Source organism: Macaca nemestrina, chromosome 3, assembly GCF_043159975.1.
Source record: "Macaca nemestrina isolate mMacNem1 chromosome 3, mMacNem.hap1, whole genome shotgun sequence".
In the NCBI taxonomy this organism is placed as follows: Eukaryota; Metazoa; Chordata; class Mammalia; order Primates; family Cercopithecidae; genus Macaca; species Macaca nemestrina.
The window spans coordinates 115,835,829-115,855,924 of NC_092127.1; the positions used below are offsets into that span (position 1 = coordinate 115,835,829).

The following is a 20,096-nucleotide window of genomic DNA, read 5'->3' on the forward strand; positions in this document are numbered from 1 at the left end:
CTGGTTACCAAGAAATTCTTCCAGCTTACCTTTCCTCCAAAGCCTCCCACCACCTACCGCCTGCCTGGCTCAGCTCCTCAAGCCGGCCTCCGGAGAAGAAAAAGATGACCATAAGCCACACTCTGACACTTCTCCCACCACTCACAGACTGCCCCTGACCATACTAATTACAGTATGGAGAGCATTTTCAAGACATAAGAACTGCTGAGTAACGTTTGTAATCAATACCTTCCTCATTTTATCATTTCAGATTAGAAGTTTTTGAATTTTTTTTTTTTTTTTTTTGAAATGGAGTTTCACTCTTGTTGCCCAGGCCGGAGTGCAGTGGTGTGATCTCGGCTCACTGCAAACTGTGCCTCCCAGGTTCAAGCGATTCTCTTGCTTCAGCCTCCCTACCTGGGATTACAGGCATGCGCTACCACACTCGGCTAATTTTGTAATTTTTTAAGTAGAGACGGGGTTTCTCCATGTTGGTCAGGCTGGTCTAGGACTACCGACTTCAGGTGATCCACCTGCCTCAACCTCCCAAAGTTGAATATTTTTTAAAATAAAAAATTAATTTGTAAAAATACAGTTTTCTGCTATGGCTGATTAAAGCCACAAAAGTAATATACAAATACACGTTTGCTATAAAAAAAAAAATACAAAAGTATACTGAGGGTGAGACTCTCCCTTCTCTTAGCCTTCCCATTCGATATTCGTTCCCAGAAGTAACCATTATATATGTATTTCCAGAAAGTTTCCTTTGCATATAGACATGTGATTTACAACTTCATCTTCAGTAGATGCTCATGTCAGGCCTGAGCATCAGAAAAGTGCCAGCTACTCATTCTGAGTGCCACAGAGTCAGGGACACATCTTGTTCATTTACCACATGGCCCAGAACCTAGCACTGTGCCTGGAACATGGCAGGTGCCCAGTCAATCTTTAGGAATGAATGAAGGGAGTACAGATTTGAGTCACATAACAGGTTACTTTTCATTTTTTTATTTTAGAAAAGTCATCTCTGCTTTAACATTTCTTATGGATGGTTACCATTTCCTTCCTTATTCAAATTCAATACTTTAGGATTAGCAGAATGAAAAAGGCACCTGAGGTCTCCTCTATTTCATGAAAGAATTGATATTATGTGGAAAACATACTTGGGCAAGAAAAAGAGTGTCTGTGTCTACAAAAACCCTGCTTTGGTTACATCTTAAAATAATCTCCAACTTGACGGTTCTTTCAAAAATGACAGTGTTTCGTAAAGAACTAAAATCAGAGACATGTGAGTGTTTTGGTTTACATGTTATTTCCTTCACCTGTTTAATCCACGATAAAAACCTTTTCAGTTTTATCTGTTTATTACCAACATGGATGCCAGAAACTTCCATTAACCATACACCTACAAACATGTGGGTTGCAAGTGGTTCATTTTTGCCCTGGAGTTCTTACAAAATTTCACTAGGTGGGTCTAGGTTTTTCTGCTAATGGTCAGATGGAAAACTTACGCTTATAGAAAAGAAAGCTTTATATTTCAATCAAAACTCATACCCACAAAGTCCACAAGGGTTGCTGTTACAATTTAGACTCCCTGGGACCAGATATCTTATATTGGGGTCTTTCTTTGGAGGGGAGGAAAACTTTTATACGCAGATAACCCTCCAATCAACCACCTTCCCACTACAGTTCCAAGTAGCCTGGCAGACCTGCCCAGTGGGCCAGCTAGAACAATGCAGTTCTTTGTTATGGCAGGATGATTTACAACACACGCAGGCTACCAGCACTGCCCTAGACACTACCCCTCCCTTCTTTGCCTTTTCAGAAATGTTTCAGAGCAAGAGAGAAACAAAGCCTCAGACCCTATTTGCAATGTTCTCTCCTCAGTTATATAATCCTAAGTTTATATAAATCAAACTTTCCTCACACTCATAATTCTAAAGCATGTCTAACTTCTCGAGCAACTTCAAATTAAAAGAGTTGTAACCTACCAACACTTGCCAACAGGCTTCTCTTTAGAATTAATGAACTTGTAGGTGGAATCAGGAAGCTCACAGAGGGTTAAGGATAAATGGAAACAATCACTAATTGGACTAGCCAAAAGACAGATTATCGCCTTCAGGAAAATAAGAAAAACTTTTTTTTTTTTTAAGAATCACAGCAATTCAAGCAAAGTACCTCACTGCGAAGGTATCAAGACCCTTCAGGCAGAATTCTGTCATGCTTGCAATTACTGACAGGGATGTTGGTTGTGGAGGAGTATTTGGAGTGGTGGCAGAAAATTGTATCAGCATTTCCAGCATGAGTAGGTCTTATCTTCTTAGCGGATGCTCAGAAGCCAAGGTCTGGATGCAGTCGGTCAGTTGCAAATAACAGCTCAGGAATATTAAATGCCTTCAGGAGTCGAGTGGACAGCACGATTACCTAACAACGGGAGAGGGCAAACACACCGCAGGGAATTAGGGGGGCCAATCTCAGGGTACTGGATGATGAGAAATAGAATGCAACAAATGTCTTTAGGGGAGGGTATGAAGTGAAGTTCTATGAAGGAAAGGTAGAAGGCAGCCAGTTCAATGGCGCTAGTGCCCTGCCTGGAAGGAGGGGGACACAGTCTGGGAGAGATGGCCTGTAGGACAGCTGGGCTGTGTCTACTGAACCTTTAGCCAATGGGGCACTCAGGATGGCTGAGACTGGCACTAGGTACATTTGAGAGGCAGAGACCAGCCACTGCCTTGCTGCTAAATTGGACTGGATCATACTCTCGCTTTGTAATGCAGTAATTTGACCTCAATATCAAGGTTTCTCCCCATTTCAGGGAGCCTTTGCTCCTCCAGGGAGCATGAGAAGGCACATCCAGGAGGCGGATGTTGTTAGTGATGATGGTGATTGTTAGTTTCCTAGTACCACAAACTGGGTGGCTTAAACAATGGAAACTTACTGTCTCACAGTTCTGGAACCTAGAAGTCCAAGATCACGGTGTTGGCAGGGTTGGCACCTTCTAAGGGCTGCGAGGGAATCTGTTCCACGCCTTTCTCCTAGCTACCCTGCGCCTTCACATTGTCTCTCCCTATGCATGTCTGTTGCTGTGTCCAAATTTCCCCTTCTTATATACACACAGTCACACTGGATTAGAGCCCACACTAAAGACCCCATTTTAACTTGATGATCTGCAAAGATCCTATTTCCAAGTAAGGTCATATTCACAGGTACCAGTGGGGAGGTTAGGACTGTAAGATATTTTAAAGGGGACACATTTCAACTCATAACAATGATGATGGTGATGATAAGGATAACGAATACTTGTTAATTTTTATGATGTGCCAGGTTCTGAGGATTATCTCATTGAATATCCATTTGATCCTGATATTGAGCTTATGAAATACGTACATTTATTATTCCTGCTTTGTAGATGAAGAAAATAAAGTACAGAAAGGCTCAGGAACTTGTACAAGGACACACATACAGTCAGCGGCTGAGTCAGGATCCTAGCGCAGACAGCCTGGCCCCAGTGCCCCCGTGCCTCCCTTCCCTGTCATCAAGGGCTCTGGACCCTTTATTCCCTTACTCCACATGCACCTTTGGGCTCCTCTGGCTTCTTTCATGGTGACCCTGTCTGCTTCCCTCAGTCTGGATTTTATTCCGGGATAGATTTGTCTCTGCAACAGTGGGAGAGCCTGTTCCCTGGGTCTGGGCTGGGGGCATGATGTGCTTTATAAGGGCCTGGTTAGGTTTTGCACAAGCAGTATTGTATGCACCCTAGAAGAATAGGTGACTATGAGGAAAGCTATCCGGGAGCCTGAATTCCACAGCCCACAATCCCTTGGAAGGGGATTCCAAGGCCCACAGCATGACTACCTGGCTGCGCTCCTTTGGAGTGGTGCAAGTGGGCCTGCACACTTTACCATCCTCCTTTCCCACTCCCCACATTGTCCCAGGTATAATTAAATGAGTGAATTAACCAATCCATGTCAACGAGCTCATTGGTGGAACACAAAAAGTCTGTACTCCAATGAAGAGAAAAAGTAGAAGAGGAAGAGAGAAGGAAGCATTTTCTTGTTGTTAAAGAAATAATTTTTCAACAACCTTATGAGAAAGTTTTCTGTTTAAAAACTTAGTTTTTGGAAGCATCTATGTTACTTCTTCTTGAAAGAGGATTATCTTAAAAATATATATATAGTTAATGTCAGCCAAGTCATATTTTTGGCAGAAACAAATTCACTGAAATCTGTGTTTCATGATTTTCCTCGAAAATCATGCAAGGAGCCTTTGAGGACAGTGGGTGAAGATTGGCCTTCTCTATCATCTGCATGCATGGTTTAGACACCATTTGAATGTGTGTCTCCCAAGAGGGTCTCTACTTATTTCAGGTCTTCCTCACCAAACCCAGTAGGTAATTGAGCCTGGCGGCTTCCAGGCGAGTGCCATCAGCAGACCCTGAGTAGATCCCAGCTCCACACTGACTGGCCAGAAGCCCTCCAGAAAGTCACAACTTACAGCCTTGCTTACCTCATCTCTCTCAGAAGGAAAATAACAGTGCCAAGCTTGAAGCAGTATGGCAAGGATTACGTAAGATCATGTATGTGGAACACAGGAAGTGCTCAGCAACTGTGAGCTGCTATTGTATTGTGGTTTTGTGATTCAGTCCTAGATCTCCTTCTGAATCTTATGAAAGCTAAGAACTTTCTAGAAAAATATACAGACATTCATACAAGATTTTGTGTTATAGTTTTAGCGGTGGTTAATGAACTCCTAGGAATTCACAGACCACAATTAAGAAGCTCTTTTTCAAGCTGGGTGCGGTGGCTCACGCCTGTAATCCCAGCACTTTGGGAGGCCGATTTGGGCAGAACACCTGAGGTCAGGAGTTCAAGACCAGCCTGGGCAACATGGTGAAACACCATCTCTACTAAAAATACAAAAATTAGCTGGGCGTGGCGGTGCACGCCTGCAGTCCTAGCTACTTGGTAGGCTGAGGCAGGAGAATTGCTTGAACCCCAGAAGCGGAAGTTGCAGTGAGCCGAGATTGTGCCACTGCACTCCAGCCTAGGTAACAGAGTGAAACTCCGTCTCAAAAAAAAAAGAAAAAGAAAAAAAGAAGCCCTTCTTCACAAATCTTTTTAAATGCACACATAAAGACAAACATTGCGCACTCTTTGGAAGTAGGTTCTTCAAAGGAGGTAGAGGCCAGTAGTCGTTCATGCAAAGGGCCCTCCCCTCCTGCTGTGACTTGGCAGTCTCTAGCACACTGCCAGCCCTTGGGGTCTTTAATTCTAAAGCAAAGATGGTGGATTCGTCTCCGGCTGGGGTGAGGGTGGGCCTGAGGGCTAGGGTACATCTCCATCCCCATGGATGCTAAGTCTTCTTGGCACGTTTGAGGAACTTGGAGTGATAAGGCTAAAAGTGTTGACTTCCAGAGCAGCAATAACTGAGCCCAAAGAATCTGTCACTCTCGGGTAGTGTGCTGGGCTTCCAGCCATGGCTGACAGAGACCGTGGATTTGGCTACTGCACTGAGCTGAAACAGTAAGGCCAGTCCTCACATCTGAACAAGCAGGTATTTAACAGTAATCAGTCTACAGCTTTGTGAAGGCTCAGCCAGAGGCTGTCTGGGGTCTGCTCTGTGGAGGGGTGAAAAGAAACAGATGGAAAACAGGGGTTTCTCAAGCAGTAAGTTAGGGGGCCTTCGTGGAGGGGAGACAGCAGGACTGAGGCCAGGAGGCTTTGGGATAGCACAGTGGTTAAGAGCACAGGTTTAGGAAGGTCCAGTCTGCGTTGGACCCTGGCTGGGCCACTTGCCAGATGAATGACCCTGGAGAAGTTGCTTAACCACATGGAGCCTCAATTTCTTCATCTGTAAAGTGGGAATGATACCCACCCCACATGATTATGTGAGGATCAATGTGAACATCTTCTAAAATATCTGACACAATGACAGGCTCCAGAGGGGCTCAGAATGGCAGCTGCCATGACTGCTTTGTCACCATCACTGTCCTCATTATGTGCATCCCCAGCTACATCCTTCCACCCAGCTCACAGCAGTCATGGGGTGGATGCAGGGGAGTGGAATTGCCAGAGCCAGTGACCCTAAGTGTGAATCTGATCGTATTACTACCAGGCTTAAAATCCCTGCAGCTTCCTCACTGCCCTCTGGTAAGCCCAGCCCTCCAGGAGAGCATCAAAGGACTTCAGAACCTGAACGCTGCCAGCACTCCACATCCGGCCCTTGCCTCCACACCCCCAAATCAGTCCCACATTCCAGCCTCCCTAACTCCTCGCAGTTTTGCACCTGGCACTTTGGGGATGCTTCTTGGTCCGGGAGAGGAGCTCCCCACTCTGGCCAAAGACCCGTCCTCCATTGTCCTTCAGCAATCAGTTCAGGCATCACTCCCTCCAGAAAGCCTTCCCAGACCACCCCTCCCCAAAGCCTGAGTGTGTCCCCTGGCTGTTGGTATCTCACTGTATTCCCTGTCAACTTAACTGAGTCTTTTCATTGTTTCTTAGCACAGTGCCTGATACACAGCAGGTCTTTGAGTCAGTTGGCGCCTGATTGAGTGAACAAAAACCATAAAGCAGTGAAGGAGGCAGGGAGTGTAGCCATGGTCAGCGGGAAGTTTTCGCTCAGGGCAGCTCTAGTGGAAGATGCTCAGACAGTTCCAGGTAAATGTGTTTCCTCTCCATTCGATGAAAACCTTACTTGTCTCTAATTCCTATTTTGAAGAGCAAGCAGGATCATACTGCTGACATTTCACATAGAGCATGAAATATAAGAGTTGGTGGTCTTTGAGTATGTTTGCATCTTAGGCATCTTTCAGTATTGGCTACTTTTGAGCATTTTCAGAATTTTTAAAGCACATTCTACTAGAACATTTCTACATTATTTGGCTAAGACCACCCTAAAATTCTAAAAAGTGGGCCCTAAACAGGAACAAAGATGCTCAAAAATGAAAAAGAAAATAGTCAAAAGAGTTTGAAATTAGCTGATCAGATATGACATTTAATTGTTTTTAAACATGATCATCAACCATGTGATAGTGGACAAGTTAAGCACTAGAGAATTCCTTTCAGAGAACTGGTCTTTTCTCAGGCAGCCAAGGGCACTGAAGAAAATTCCCATGGGTGATGCTCAATCCTTGCCCACCATATGGCCACTTTTCTCTGCATTTTCTAAAATGCTTCTTTTGATTCTCAGTATTAGAAATCAGAGGTACATAGAACCTAAACCTGGTCTTCCCTGCTTCCTCTCCCTCTCCCCTTTTCAGGGTCCCTGCCATCTCTTCTTCTCCTCCTTCTCCTTCCCCTCCCTCTCTCACCTCCTGTTTCTACCCCTGTTTCAGGGGTAGTTTTTGTTACTTCTTCTCAACTCAGACCTGAGTGTCATTCAGGGCTGAAGAGTCAGCTGACTTTACCCCTGAACCATCAACTCCTAGCCACCCCACTTTCACCTGCTAATAGCCAAGTGGGCTGGCGGCAGTGGCCAGCCTCCTTCTCAAGCCAGAGGTGTCCAGGATGCTCAAGAGCGCCCTGCAGTGCTCAGAGCTTGGCCCAGCCACCATATCTGCCCTGCACCATCCACCCACTGGAACACCTCCCACAAAAACAGCCAGTGGGGAGAGAATCTTTGCTGATTAAAAATAAATTTCACAGTCAAATATGAGAGACAGGGTTTTTAATGAAAACAAAAAATTGTTTTCGAAGAGCCTGAACGACACTGCAAGCTGCAGGGTAGTTATGACTTAGGTGTGAGCACGTGTTGCTAACTGCAGGCAGTTCTATCAAGGAATGTTTGAAGATCCTGCTCATTCATCAACAACAAGCCTCTGTGTCAAAGCAGATACTTGACATCAAAAAAATATACCGGCTGACTGTGAGACGGGGTGGAGGACATCAGCCAGGGAACCAAGTCCCTCCAGCAGCTTTCGGCCGGCACTGGCTCTCTACTCCAGCTAGAAGGGGGATGTTCAGTCTTTGTTCTCAGGCCTGCCTTGAACTCCACATGGGCAGCCCAGCCCTTAGGAGTGACCCAGTCCTCTGGGCTTTCTGCTGCTCCAGACCATGGCTATAATTTGTAGGTGCCAGCATCTTCCTGTTCTATTTCTGCTGAGCACACAGGAAGCAGGGAAGTCCAGGATTTACATTCCATATCCCCCTGATTTCTAACACTCAGTCTCAAAAGGAGCAAGGAGTACATTTTTTGTCCCCTTTTCTTTTAAATTTGGGAGATTCTTCCCCAAAGTGACCCACATATGCACAGGCACCAACATGCATATTCATTCGATAGGCAGCTTTTGGAGCATATATTGTATTCACGCTGTACAGGCACATGCACACATACACACTCACACACCTGTGCTAAACCCAGAAGGCTTGTATCATTAAGCCAGTGACACAGTGGATTAGCCTTACTGAAAAACTTGGGAACCATCTGACCTGACTACCACTGCCACAGAGTCACTGTGCTGTGCTTATAAGGCTCTCAGAAGACCTGAAGTATGAGATTCAGATCTTTTCGCTGTTGTCTCCCCGGGGCTTCCCATCAATTTTAGAATAACCTGGAGGCAGGTTTGTGGAGCCAGGATTAGGGATCCTTGAACCTCTTAAGTTGTGTGCAAAACTGTGTGTGAGCATATTTCTGGGTCTACTATTTTTTTAAAAAAATTATTATGTCTTCACTAAACATTCAACTCTGGGTTGGGCATGGTGGCTCATGCCTGTAATCCCAGCACTTTGGGAGGGCAAGGCGGGCAGATCACTTGAGGTAGGAGTTCAAGACCAGCCTGGCCAACACGGTAAAACCCCGTCTCTACTAAAAATGCAAAAAATTAACCGGAAGTGGTGGTGGGCACCTGTAATCCCAGCTACTCAGGAGGCTGAGGAAGGAGAATCACTTGAACCCAGGAGGTGGAGGTTGCTGTGAGCCGACATCGTGCCACTGCACTCCAACCTGGGCGACAGGGCAAGACCGTCTCAAAAAAAAAAAGAAAAAAAAATATTGAACTCTGTAAATGCAGAACTACAGGAAAGTGTGGGTGCGGCATGCCTCACTATGAAAAGCAGTGGATGGGTGTCATCTTGCCCACTGGCCTTCCTCTTGTTCCTGAGCTGGCCGTTCCCTGTATTTTCTCAGAGGTTCCCTCCCTGTTATTTTCTTCTTACAATCACAGGCTTCTGCTAGCCTCTCGGCTACCATCCAGCTGCAAAGTTCAGCCAGCCAGAGCTGTCTGGCCGTGGAGTCCCACAGTAGGCATTGAGTGAGTGAGGAGAGAGGCTGGTGTCGGGCATATGCGGATCAGAGCAGGGGAAACCTGGAATTTCCCACTTGGTGTCTGTGGCAGTTTGGGATGGGGGAGGTTGCCCTCTTGATCCCTTTTCAGTAGACAGGAAAGAGGACCTTCTCCAATGCACACATTTTCACTCATCAGTACATCTCCCAACAACCACAGGCAGGAGAGTGGAGAAAACATGTCCCTTTTAGAGCAGAGAAGTCTTCAGAGGCTAGCAGGTGGGCATGTGGTTTCTGGTTTCCTATGTTTCATGCTATTCTTGCCACTTTTTGTGAAAGAGAATTCATTTCTGGAGGTGCTGTGAATGGATTCTATTCATTTCCTTTGAACAGCTGATCCCCGAATGCTTTTCAAATCTCAGATCCAAAGCCTTCTCCATGGGAGTCTTGCTATCTAAAAGAAGCTCGTCCTCCTGGTTTTTTCTACACTAGCACCTATCTATGTCTGCTGTCCACTTGCCACGAGCTGGCGCTTCCAAGTTTATTGTCAGTTACTACCCAGTAGAATGGAAGTTCCATGAAAGTAGGAATGTGTCTAGCTTGGTCACTGTTCTGTCCTTAGCATAAAGGACAATGCCTGGCACAGAGCAGATCATCTTTTTGCTTTTTAGATACTCTATAAACGCCTGTTGAATCATTAGTTAATCCAGCTTAATAGGAATGATTGTAAGTTCCTGCATGTGGATCCAAAAAGCACCCACACAGCAGTAGAATAGGGAAGATTTGGAATAATAGCAATAGATACAAAAGACAAGGTGGTTTTAATTGTCTATAATGTCAGTGTCAGTCAATAGGTTGGTGTGGTTTGTGTGGTCTTTTCCAGAAAAGCTGCTTTTCTGTTATGTCGGAATGACATAAGTAGAGTCTCTAATGTTCAGTATTGGACATTCAATTAACATTCATGAATATCCAATAAGTGGCAGACTCTGCGGTGCTGAGAATATAATAGTTGAAAAATGCAAAGTCCTGAGGCTGGAGGGGCATAAGCAAGGACAAGAATGGTAGGAAAAGAAGCCCCAGATGTAGGCAGGGGTGAGATCATGTGGGCGTTGTAGGCCATGGTAGAGAGGAGGAGGAGATGACCCCAATTTTCTCTGAGCTGATCAGTCCACACCAAGGTTTGGCTTTTGGTTCCAATCAAGTGCTAGAGAGGGAGACAAACTGGGGTTGAGGAGAACTGCCACATCATCAGGGAATTCAAGTCCATGTCACAGGGTAAGAGGGGGGTGGCTACAGGAACTGATGATATTCAGTTTGGAGAAGAGAAGACCTGGTGGAGGACATGGGAGCTATCTTCATATGTCTGCAGAATCGTCGTGTGGAAGAGGGATGAACCTCATTTTCTTTTAAATTCTGTGTGGCTTAAGAGCTAGAACCAGCACTGATGAGTGACAGTACCAAAGAGGCAGATTTGGGCTTCATCTAGAGGAGATATTAGAACCAAGAATGAAGCCCTCTGTGGTGGTTAGTAGTGAGTGTCAACTTGATTAGATTAAAGGATGCAAAGCATTGTTCCTGGGTGTGTTTGTGAGGGTGTTGCCAAAGGAGATTAACATTTGAGTCACTGGACTGGGAAAGGCAGACCCACCCTCAATCTGGGTGGCCACAATCTAATCAGCTGCCAGTGGAGCCAGAATAAACACAAGCAGAAGAACATGGAAAGATTAGATTGGCTTAGCCTCCCAGCCTACATCTTTCTCATATGCTGGATGCTTCCTGCCCTCGAACACTGGACTCCAAGTTCTTCAGCTTTTGGACTTGGACTGGCTTCCTTGCTCCTTAGCTTGCAGATGGCCTATTGTGAGACCTCACCTTCTGACTGTGTGAGTCAATACTCCTTAATAAACTCCCCTTTACATCTACATTTATCCTATTAGTTTTGTCCCTCTAGAGAACCCTGACTAATATACCCTCCAAGCCTCAAATAGGCTGCAGTGGGAGGTGACAAATCCTCATCCTGGGAGATGGTCAAGTAAAGGCTGGATAGTAAAGCCAGAATGGAAGCACTAGCTATGTCTATTATTGCTGTTTACATCAATGATCAAGTGAGGGTTACTCCCTTGCTCGCCCAAAGGTCTTAGACGGTCTATTGGATATAGATTCTGTAGAACCTATCCCCTTCAATTAGGTCACATGTGTTCTTGAACAGAAGTCAGAGTCTGAGCAGACACTGGAACTAGCACGCATGCCACTTCGTGTATTGCTAGGGCAGCAAGGCATGATTTCCGCTGCACTCTAAAAAGCAGGAAGCTGGTCCTGTCTCATATCTGCAGAGTTTGCTGTAGGGCCAGGGCAGCTGTGTGTCTGTCAAGGTCTAAGAAAGGGAGACCTGCAACAGCAGGTGTCACTCTGCAAACATCCAGGTAATTCACCTCCTTCAAAAATGTGGAGTGAAGGACTTCAGGATAAAGAATGCCTCTTCTGTTTCCCCTGCTGCCTGAGGAATCTTCCTAGGGCCTGCTAACTCTTCAGAGGAGCTTTTTGCACAAAGGACAAGTAGCAGTCAAGGTTGATCCTTAAGCTCAAAATTCTTTGAGAAGCTCTCTCTGCAGATGACTGAGCACAGCGTCAGATTGCAGCAAAGTCACTGTAGATTCTGGGGCTCTGCTGTCAAACTCAGGTCACAGGGCTTTGAAAACGTCTGCATTTTATCCTTTTAGAGTAGGGATTAACATGTCTTTCAGGCTATTACAATGCATCACTGTTCTGAAGAGCTAAGAATTTGGTTCACTATGTTAGAGGGGCAGCAAGAAGTGTGGTTTCTGATGAAAAAAAAAAAAAGATGTCTTGCTCAAAAAGGCAATCATTCATTAAACAGAACCATATCACTGCTGGCAAGGAGGGTGTTAAATGAAGCAGAATTTGCAAATTTATCAGAAATCTTACCAGCTATGACCATAACAGGTGATAGTAACAGAAGAATGATCATAGTCAAAAACTGGTCACTGCCCTGCTCAAGAGCCTGCTGCAGCTCTCTGGGTATCCAGGTCCCATTCCTCAGTTGGGTGTCTGGAGACCAGCAGGGACCAGACCTTCTTGACTTAACCTGGTAGCTCAGCGAATCTAACAACACAGACTGCTCCTACCAGGCCAGTTCCCTTGGAGTCAATAAACCCCTCAAACTACAAGGGTTACTGAGTCACTGCCATTTGCTCAGGCCTGGAAAGCCCCAGCCTTTGTCCTCAAGGAATTTATATTTGATTGGGGAGACTAGACCAGCAAATATGAAGTAGTCAGGGAGAAGTCCAGATCTGCATTTCCCAGTATAGATGGTGGAGGTGGGTAGAGATGTGGAAAGAGCCCGGAGCAACAGGTAGGATGTCACAAAAGGGAAGGATGCAGCTCCTGGAGCTGGCTGTGTGGATATGTACAGTAGTGGGTGGAGGTAGGAGGTGGCACAAAGCTGTAACCCCAAAGCACTGGGAAGATAACACCCCCAGAGTCAAGTCTCAACCTGGGGGGATGAGAGTGGAAGGGAAGACATCCCAGGTTCTCTGACCTCTGGCGTGACAATTCTGAGCCATGTAACACCAGCTTCTCAGGGGCCTCTGGAGGACCGCGCACCCAGAGCATACCCAGCTTGGCAGTGTGTTGTTTTGTGGCTTTTCTTCTTCACTGTCTTTTTTTTTCTGAGTTCTTCACTTCTGCTTCTTGGGATCATCTGCCAAGTAAACTACCTGCTCTCTCATCCCTGGCTTTGGGGCTGCTTTGGGGAACACACTAAGGCAAGCGTTTTACATCTTACCAATTTAACAGGCTGTGCACCCCCAGTCACAGGAGAACTTCCAGAGGCAGGGGTTCTCCTCTTCCAGAAGCCTCTCTCCCTGGGCTCCTGCTGCCTCATTCTGTGAGCCTCAAATCCTCCAGCACAGCAGTGTGGTGACTGCTCAAAAACGGCCGGGAATAACTGCAGCCATCATTGACTGAGAGTTCTGAGCCAGGCACAGTGCTAAGAAGCATATTCTCAAGCCTCTTCTGATTTAAGATTCACAGCCACCTTGGCCCATTTCCTAAATGAGGAAACTGAGGGCTTTTTCCTCCCAGATCACCTGCTTAGTCAAAGGCAGAGATAGGATTGGAACTTGGGCCCATAAAATAGAAAGGTCTAAGTTCTTCACTACTGGGCCACAGAGCCATTTTTCTTGTTTAGGGGATGGGATGGGGCCTGGCAAGAGGTATAGAGAAGAAAGCTACAACACTAGTCATTGTCTGACAATGCTCCTTCCCGCACTCCTCTGACTCTGCTCTCTAATTGCCACAGTTGGGAGGTGGTTCTTGGAGTCATCCCTCCATTATCTGGAGCCTAGAGAGCAGTGAAAACTCCTGAGATATTCAACACTGATTGGACACCAGAGAATATAGGACCCTAAGGAATCAGGAATAGGGATAACAGTACCTTAGCCCCAGAAGCCCAGAGCTACAAAAGAAGAGCTCTCCTCCCTCCCTTCACCCCACCGGACTCCACCCTACCCCAGTTTATTTTGCAAACAACAGAGTTTCCATTTAGGGCTAATTTGCCTGGTGTCATAGCATTTAATCTGTCATGATAGACTTTATCAAAATGACCCAGTCCTGCACCTCTGGGAACAAAGGAACTTGTTTGTTCCTGTATGGGCATGTAGGGCTGGTTCTGGCTGCAGGAAGACATTGTGACACAGGTGGCAGCAGGAGGGAAGAAACAAAGCCAGGAGGGTGATAGGCAGGCAGGCTAGGAGATGGGCACTGGGACCCCTGGGTGGAGGGCCCTCACCCACCCTTCACACCCCTGCCTCTGAGCTCTTGTTCAAATCATGGAAGACTCAGTACCTGGGTTCCTGGTTTCAATGATGCCACAAGATCTTTGACCATTTTCACTTCAGAGACTGTGACCCCACCTACCACAAAGAGGATCAGGACAGGGTAGTCACTAGGATGAGGGCGGCTCACCTGCAAAACAAAACACCAGCAATATCAGATGGATGGCAGTGATGCAGGTGCGATGCAGCTGGGTGCCATCTTCATTGTCCCTCTGTAGAAACCTCAAGACTACTACTGATAGTGGCAGGAGGCAGATAAATCCTAGGGAGATAGGGGTGGGACCCTGGTGAAACCTGATGACAGTTTAAAGCCTAGCTACAAGTCCCAGGTAAATCCATGGATTGGATTGAGAACCTGTCTTCCTATTTGGTGTGTTTTCCTCTGATTGATCCCTACCCTTCCCCTATTTTACATATACCTACCCTTCCCTAATTGGTTTTTTACACTGTCATGTCTATCTTTCAGTGGTGACTTTGTTTTAGCCTTTTTTTGCATACTTGCAAACCAATCAGCATGCACTTCCCATTCTGAGCCCATAAAAGCCCCGGACACAGCCACACACAGAGCAAAACCACCTGACTTCAGTTGGGGACCACCCTTGCATCCCCTCTCTGCTGAGAGCTGTTCTGTTGCTCAATAAAATACTTCTCCACCCTCCTCACTTTTCAATTGTCAGTGTGACCTTGTTCTTCTTGGGCATGGGACAAGAACTCGGGAACCGCTGAATGCAGGTACAAGCTATAACATGGGTGAGCTGGGGCATGTCTGCCTAGCCACAGGCTGAGCCACTGCACAAGCCATGTATGGCCCAGTGGGCCGAGTAGGTGGGGCATCTCCTGTGGCAAGCCTGGGGTCTAGCAAGGCCTGGGAGTGGGGCATTGCTGGCTGTGGAGGTCCCTGGTTGGCAAAGTGGGTGAGAAAAATCCTGTGTCACTACCTTCATTATGCAGGTGTGATAAACAGCCCTTAGAGAGATGATGATTTCTTAGCTATCAGATGTCCCAGTGGTCTGTGAACTCATTGACTGGGAAAATGTATAACACAACTCCTTATTATGTCTCTTTCGATAAAGATTTCGTTGAAAGAAAAGTTAAAGGAGCAGGAGCTACTAAAAACAAGAGAAGGCTGAGGGACAACTTCTTTCTTTCTTGTTAATCTCAGTATAAATGTGCCCCCTTCTTTGTTGCATGGCTCTGTTTATTTCCTTCAAAGCATGTAAAACAGCTTGTCGTTACTCTATTTGTTTAGTTATTTGTTTACTTGTTGGCCATCTTCTCTACTAGAACATAAATTCCATGAAGCAAGAGCCTCATCCTCCTGGTTTATGCTATTCCCAGCTTACCTAGTACAATTTCTGGTACATAATAGGTGCTTAATAAATGTTTGTGGAAATAATAGTTAAAGCCTTAGGTAGGTGGAGGCAGAGGGTGTACAAAGATGAAAAAGCACAGGGCCCACCCCTCAAGGTGCTTACAGCACAGACTTATAGCCCTTAACTTCTTCAAGGTAGCCTGAGCTGAGGGTCCATGTTGCATGGAACCTACACAAGATGCTGTGGAGAATTCCACCTGATTCCCTATGATTTCATCAATGAGGTAAAAATATTCTTATATACTAAAATGAGAATAACTCAAAGTAACCACTCAGGAAATGCAAAATGACCAATAACTAGACTCAGTGATGGGGATACTGAGGGGACAAGAAGGAATTTCTGAAGACAGTATGTTTTGAGCTGAATCTGGAAGCCACAGTTGGTTTGATGAGGAGTGGGCAGGAGAAATAGTGTGAGCCAAGTTCCAGAGACAATCAGTCACCGGAAGGGTGGAGTGGGACAGGGAGGCCCAGCCAGAATGGAGCATGCATGGAGTCCTTGCAGGAAAAAGTCTGCCAGCTGCCTGCGTGGCCACCAAAGCCAGAAGGTGGGTAACAGGCTTCACCTCCAGCAAGGAGAAGGGGAATGAAGGTATAAGTGTACATGTCCATCACAGTGCATCTGTGGGTCACAGGCAGTCCAGAGGAGTGCCTGGGGGAGGAGCAGGGCAAGAGGAAGCCCTTTCTCTTACCAACCCCCAACTCCTTTCTCAGCTGAGATCTCTGGCTCCCTTGCCTGATTACACCCATGTCTCAACATCTTATTCTAAAAGCACTTGAAAGGATGATGCATTAAGTGTTCCCAGTTATGTCATTATTCCTTGGCTTCTGAAGAGGAAATTCAGAATGCAAAGGCAGCAGGCAGGAGGAAAGGAAGGACAGAGAGAAGAGAGAGGACTAGGGGACTATCTAATGGCCTCAAAATAGGTGGTGGTGAATACTGGAAAAAATTTCAAAACACTCTCATCTTTAGAAAAAGACTCAAGTCCGCATCCTGCTCTGTACCTCTGTTTCTCCCTGACCACGTTTGTCAACTGCTTTCTTCCAATCTGCATATCAGACACCATAGCAACCCTGCTTTTGTCCTACTGTACCCTGGAATTGCTCTCACGGGAGTCACCAGTGGCTATCATATTGTAGGAGTCAGTGGACACTCCTTTGTTGTCATCTAACCTGACATTTCTGTGGCATTTGTCACAGCTGATGACACCCTCCTTAAGAACCATGATAGCACTTTCTCTAGGTGGTTCCTTCTACCCTTCTAATTATTTCTTCTCAGATTTCTTAATAGGTTCCCTTTCTCGGTATGCCCATTTAAATGTTGTTACTTATGGCTCCATCCTTGCCTCCTTGCCCTTTGCACTCAATGCAACATCCCTGAAGGACCTCATCTTCTCATGCGCCATTTTTTATGTCCATCTCAAACCTATGCCTTTTGCTCAGTCATCTCTGTTGAGCTCCCGTGGACAGCAGCACCACCCAGCTCCTGCGGACGATACCTCCCGAGATTTCTGAACTCAACAGGTTTCAAATGTGATCCGTGATCTTTTCCCCAAAACCTTTCCTTCTCTTGAATTTTTAACAGCATCACCATCTTCACAGTCACCTGAGCCAGGTACATGAGGGGCATCTTAGACTTTGCTGTCTCTTTCATCTCCCAGATGACGTTCTGTTCATTCTACCTACTTAAAGTTATCAACAGCTCCTTGGTTACTTCCACACTAGATCACTGCTACAGTCTTCTAGTTTGTCTCCCCTATGCAGTTTGGCCATACCCCATCCATTCTCCTCATTTTTGCCAAGTACGTTTTCTAAAATACAAATATTTATTATTGAATATAGCAGACATTGCACTTTTTTTGGTATTATCTCATTTAATTTTCAAAATATCCTTAGAAAGCAAACACAATTATTAGTGTGTTTTGCAAATGCAGAGATTGAGGTTCATGCACAGTAATGGATCCAGGAGCAAAATGCCAGAGGCCACACTCTTAAACACCTCTCGGCTCCATCACATGCTCAGATTCTCTGCATAGAATCTCATAACTTTTAGGATAGAGTTCGAACTCTGTAGTTTAGCATATAAGGCTTTTACAATGTGGCTCTGGTTTATGACTCTGTTTTCATCTCCTCCACACACACTATTTGCTGGAGCCATTCACGGCGGCTTGTGCCATACCTGAACACCTGGTATTTGTTTTTTGGAACATCTGTTAAACATATGATAATTTACTGAGTGTATGCATATCACCAGTGTGCTGCTCCATTAATTTTGAAAGTAAACAAACCAGTGTAACCAGCACCCAGACCAAGAAACAGAAAACCAGCACCCTGAAGAGACCCCCTCATGACCTACTCCTGTCACTACCTCCCCACAGGTAATCATCATCTTGACCTTAACAGTCTACCTTATACTTACTCAACTATACACCTTGGGGATTTTCCATATCAGTAAGAAAGGCCTGCAGGCTATAGACACGGTGTGGACCACACCAGTGGGTTTTGGCCTGTTTGTGCTTAGTACTTAGCACCTGGTAAGCTTTCAGTAAATGTTGCATGAATGAAATAGTTACATGAAGGAATGAATCATATCCGCAGGTTAACAGGAAAGGCCCTTCTTTTCTTAGAAACTCTCCCTTTACTTTATGCAGAGTTCTTCTGCCTGAGTAAGTAACCCGGATCTTCCTTCCAGCCCTACAAACAATTGTTGTTTCTCACTTAATCCTGGGACAGAAATAAATTGGCTCCAGAACTTGAACGTGGTACAATATGTTCCCAAAGACATATGCTTTCTATAAGAGAGTCTGGAATCCAAAGTACATTGGGAGAATCCTGGAAGGATGTATTGACAGATGAAAAGGGAAAAAAAAAGAAACAAACTGCGACAACAAAGAACAATACCCTGGGGCTAAGGAGTGGGGGGAATGTTGGTTTTGGTACAAATAAATGGGTCCAAAATGCATGTTGGTGTTTGCTATTTTGGTTTCTGTTTAGATTCATGTTTTGATACCAGACTTTTCTTGTGGAGCTGTTCAAGTCAGCAGACTGTTGGGAAGTGGAGTCTTTTCAGTCTTTTCCATCAGAATAACACATTCCTTACAATAGGCCATACATGACTAAGCCCTGTTTGCATGTTAGCTCATGGTATAAGGCACTTTGAAGATGAAAGACTGAAGCATAACTACTGCAATTGCAAATGCACAGATTAATAAAGTAAGTCCGAGTCGCTGTTCTTTCCTTCATTTTCGAAATCTTTGCTGGCTGTGATTTTAAGACATCAGTTGTGGTGAGAGAAGACAGTTTCCTTACACCGTTCCATCTCAGCCTTTGCAGCAGAGGCTGCTGAGGCCCCTTTGGAGGAGTGCACCCCTGGGAGAGCTCTTTGATGTGTTGTGATTGTCTTCTATCACTGGGGTTGCCAAAAGAAGGGTTTCTGCTGCTGCTTCCAGTTTCCAGGTGCCCTCTAAGAGCTTGGGATCCTGATTCCTCCTCCACATGGTGCTCCTCCACTCAGTTTCTCTTTATTTGTGATTCATTTGTCCCTACAACAGGCAAGGGGCAGGTCATTCTACAACAATGGACAGGGCCTTGTAGAAGGAAGACAGTTCAATAGGAGCTTTGGCCTTAAGGGGGTACTAAGCCTCGGAAGCACCCAGGCTGACACTGAAGTTGGCCCTTGGTAATGGCTTTTCTCCCCCCAGGAATTAGTAACAGCACTGCCACTCCCTCTGAACACTTCATGTTTCATGTTTTATTCACTTATTCATCCATTCAACAAATATTTATTGACTAACTACTGTGGGGCCAGACACCATTCTAAGCATCAGGGATTCATCAGTGAACCAAAGACAGAAGAACCCCTGCTGTCACAGAGCTGATATTTTAGCAGAGGGAGAGCGACAGTCAATAAAATCGGTAAGTCAGTGGGTAAGTAAGGAAGGTGGTGAGCGCTATGGAGGAAAATCAGGTGGGAGAGGGTAAGCGACAAGCATCACTTTATGCAAGCCTTGGAATCTATGAAGTAGGCAGAAGCCCCATTTCACACAGAGACACAGAGGCTTAACGAGGTGGAATAACTTGTCCAAAGCGGCGGAACTAGTAAGCTGTAGGGTTGAGGTTGAAATCAAAGTCCCTCTCGCTGCAGAGCTGTAACCGTTGTACCTTTCATTCCACATACTGCCTTTTCTCAACAAAGTCTTCAAACGAAAAGCATTTTTATCAGCATTCATCTCTTAAAACTCTGTACTTTTGGTTCTTTAGAAACATCAGCCAGTCACCAGAGCCTGTGGGACTTACTTTTACTTACAGTTAATCCCATTGCAAAAGGTTTCCATGCTGCTAGAGCCGGTCGGCTGTTCACCTTGACCTCTCTGCCTCATTTGCTGCAGTTGATGGCTTCCTTTTTCCTGAAACTTCCCCCCTGCCCTCTACTTTCTAAGCCCTCTTAGCTTCTCTCCCTCCTTGGAGGGCTCCTCTTGCTCGACTTGCTCCATGACAAGCTGTGTTCCTGACTGCTCTGGCCTCTGGCCCCTGATCTTCTCCCAAACATCCTCCCTGGGTGGCCCTGTCCCTGTCCATAGTTCAATGCCTCACACATGCCAGTGTCCCCAGATTGCTAACACTGGCCCAGGCTCTGCTGAGCTATCAGGCTGTCTCTCAGGCTCCTACAT

The 20,096-nt window shown here is 45.7% G+C and overlaps 1 protein-coding gene across 2 annotated transcripts in view; it reads right to left on the reverse strand.

Annotated features, from left to right (window-relative positions):
- Positions 1 to 980: 980 nt before the first annotated feature.
- Positions 981 to 20,096, reverse strand: part of LOC105499566 (sec1 family domain containing 2) — a 486,957-nt gene continuing 467,841 nt past the window's right edge. The window contains exons 9-10 of one of the 2 annotated variants that reach the window (XM_011772201.3): positions 14,065 to 14,184; positions 981 to 2,403 (exon numbers count right to left, since the gene is read on the reverse strand). In XM_011772201.3, the coding sequence (XP_011770503.2) occupies positions 2,311 to 2,403; positions 14,065 to 14,184 (213 nt within the window). In that variant the 3' untranslated portion in view covers positions 981 to 2,310. The remainder of the gene's footprint in view (positions 2,404 to 14,064; positions 14,185 to 20,096) is intronic. The other variant, XM_011772202.3, reaches the window with a different exon arrangement.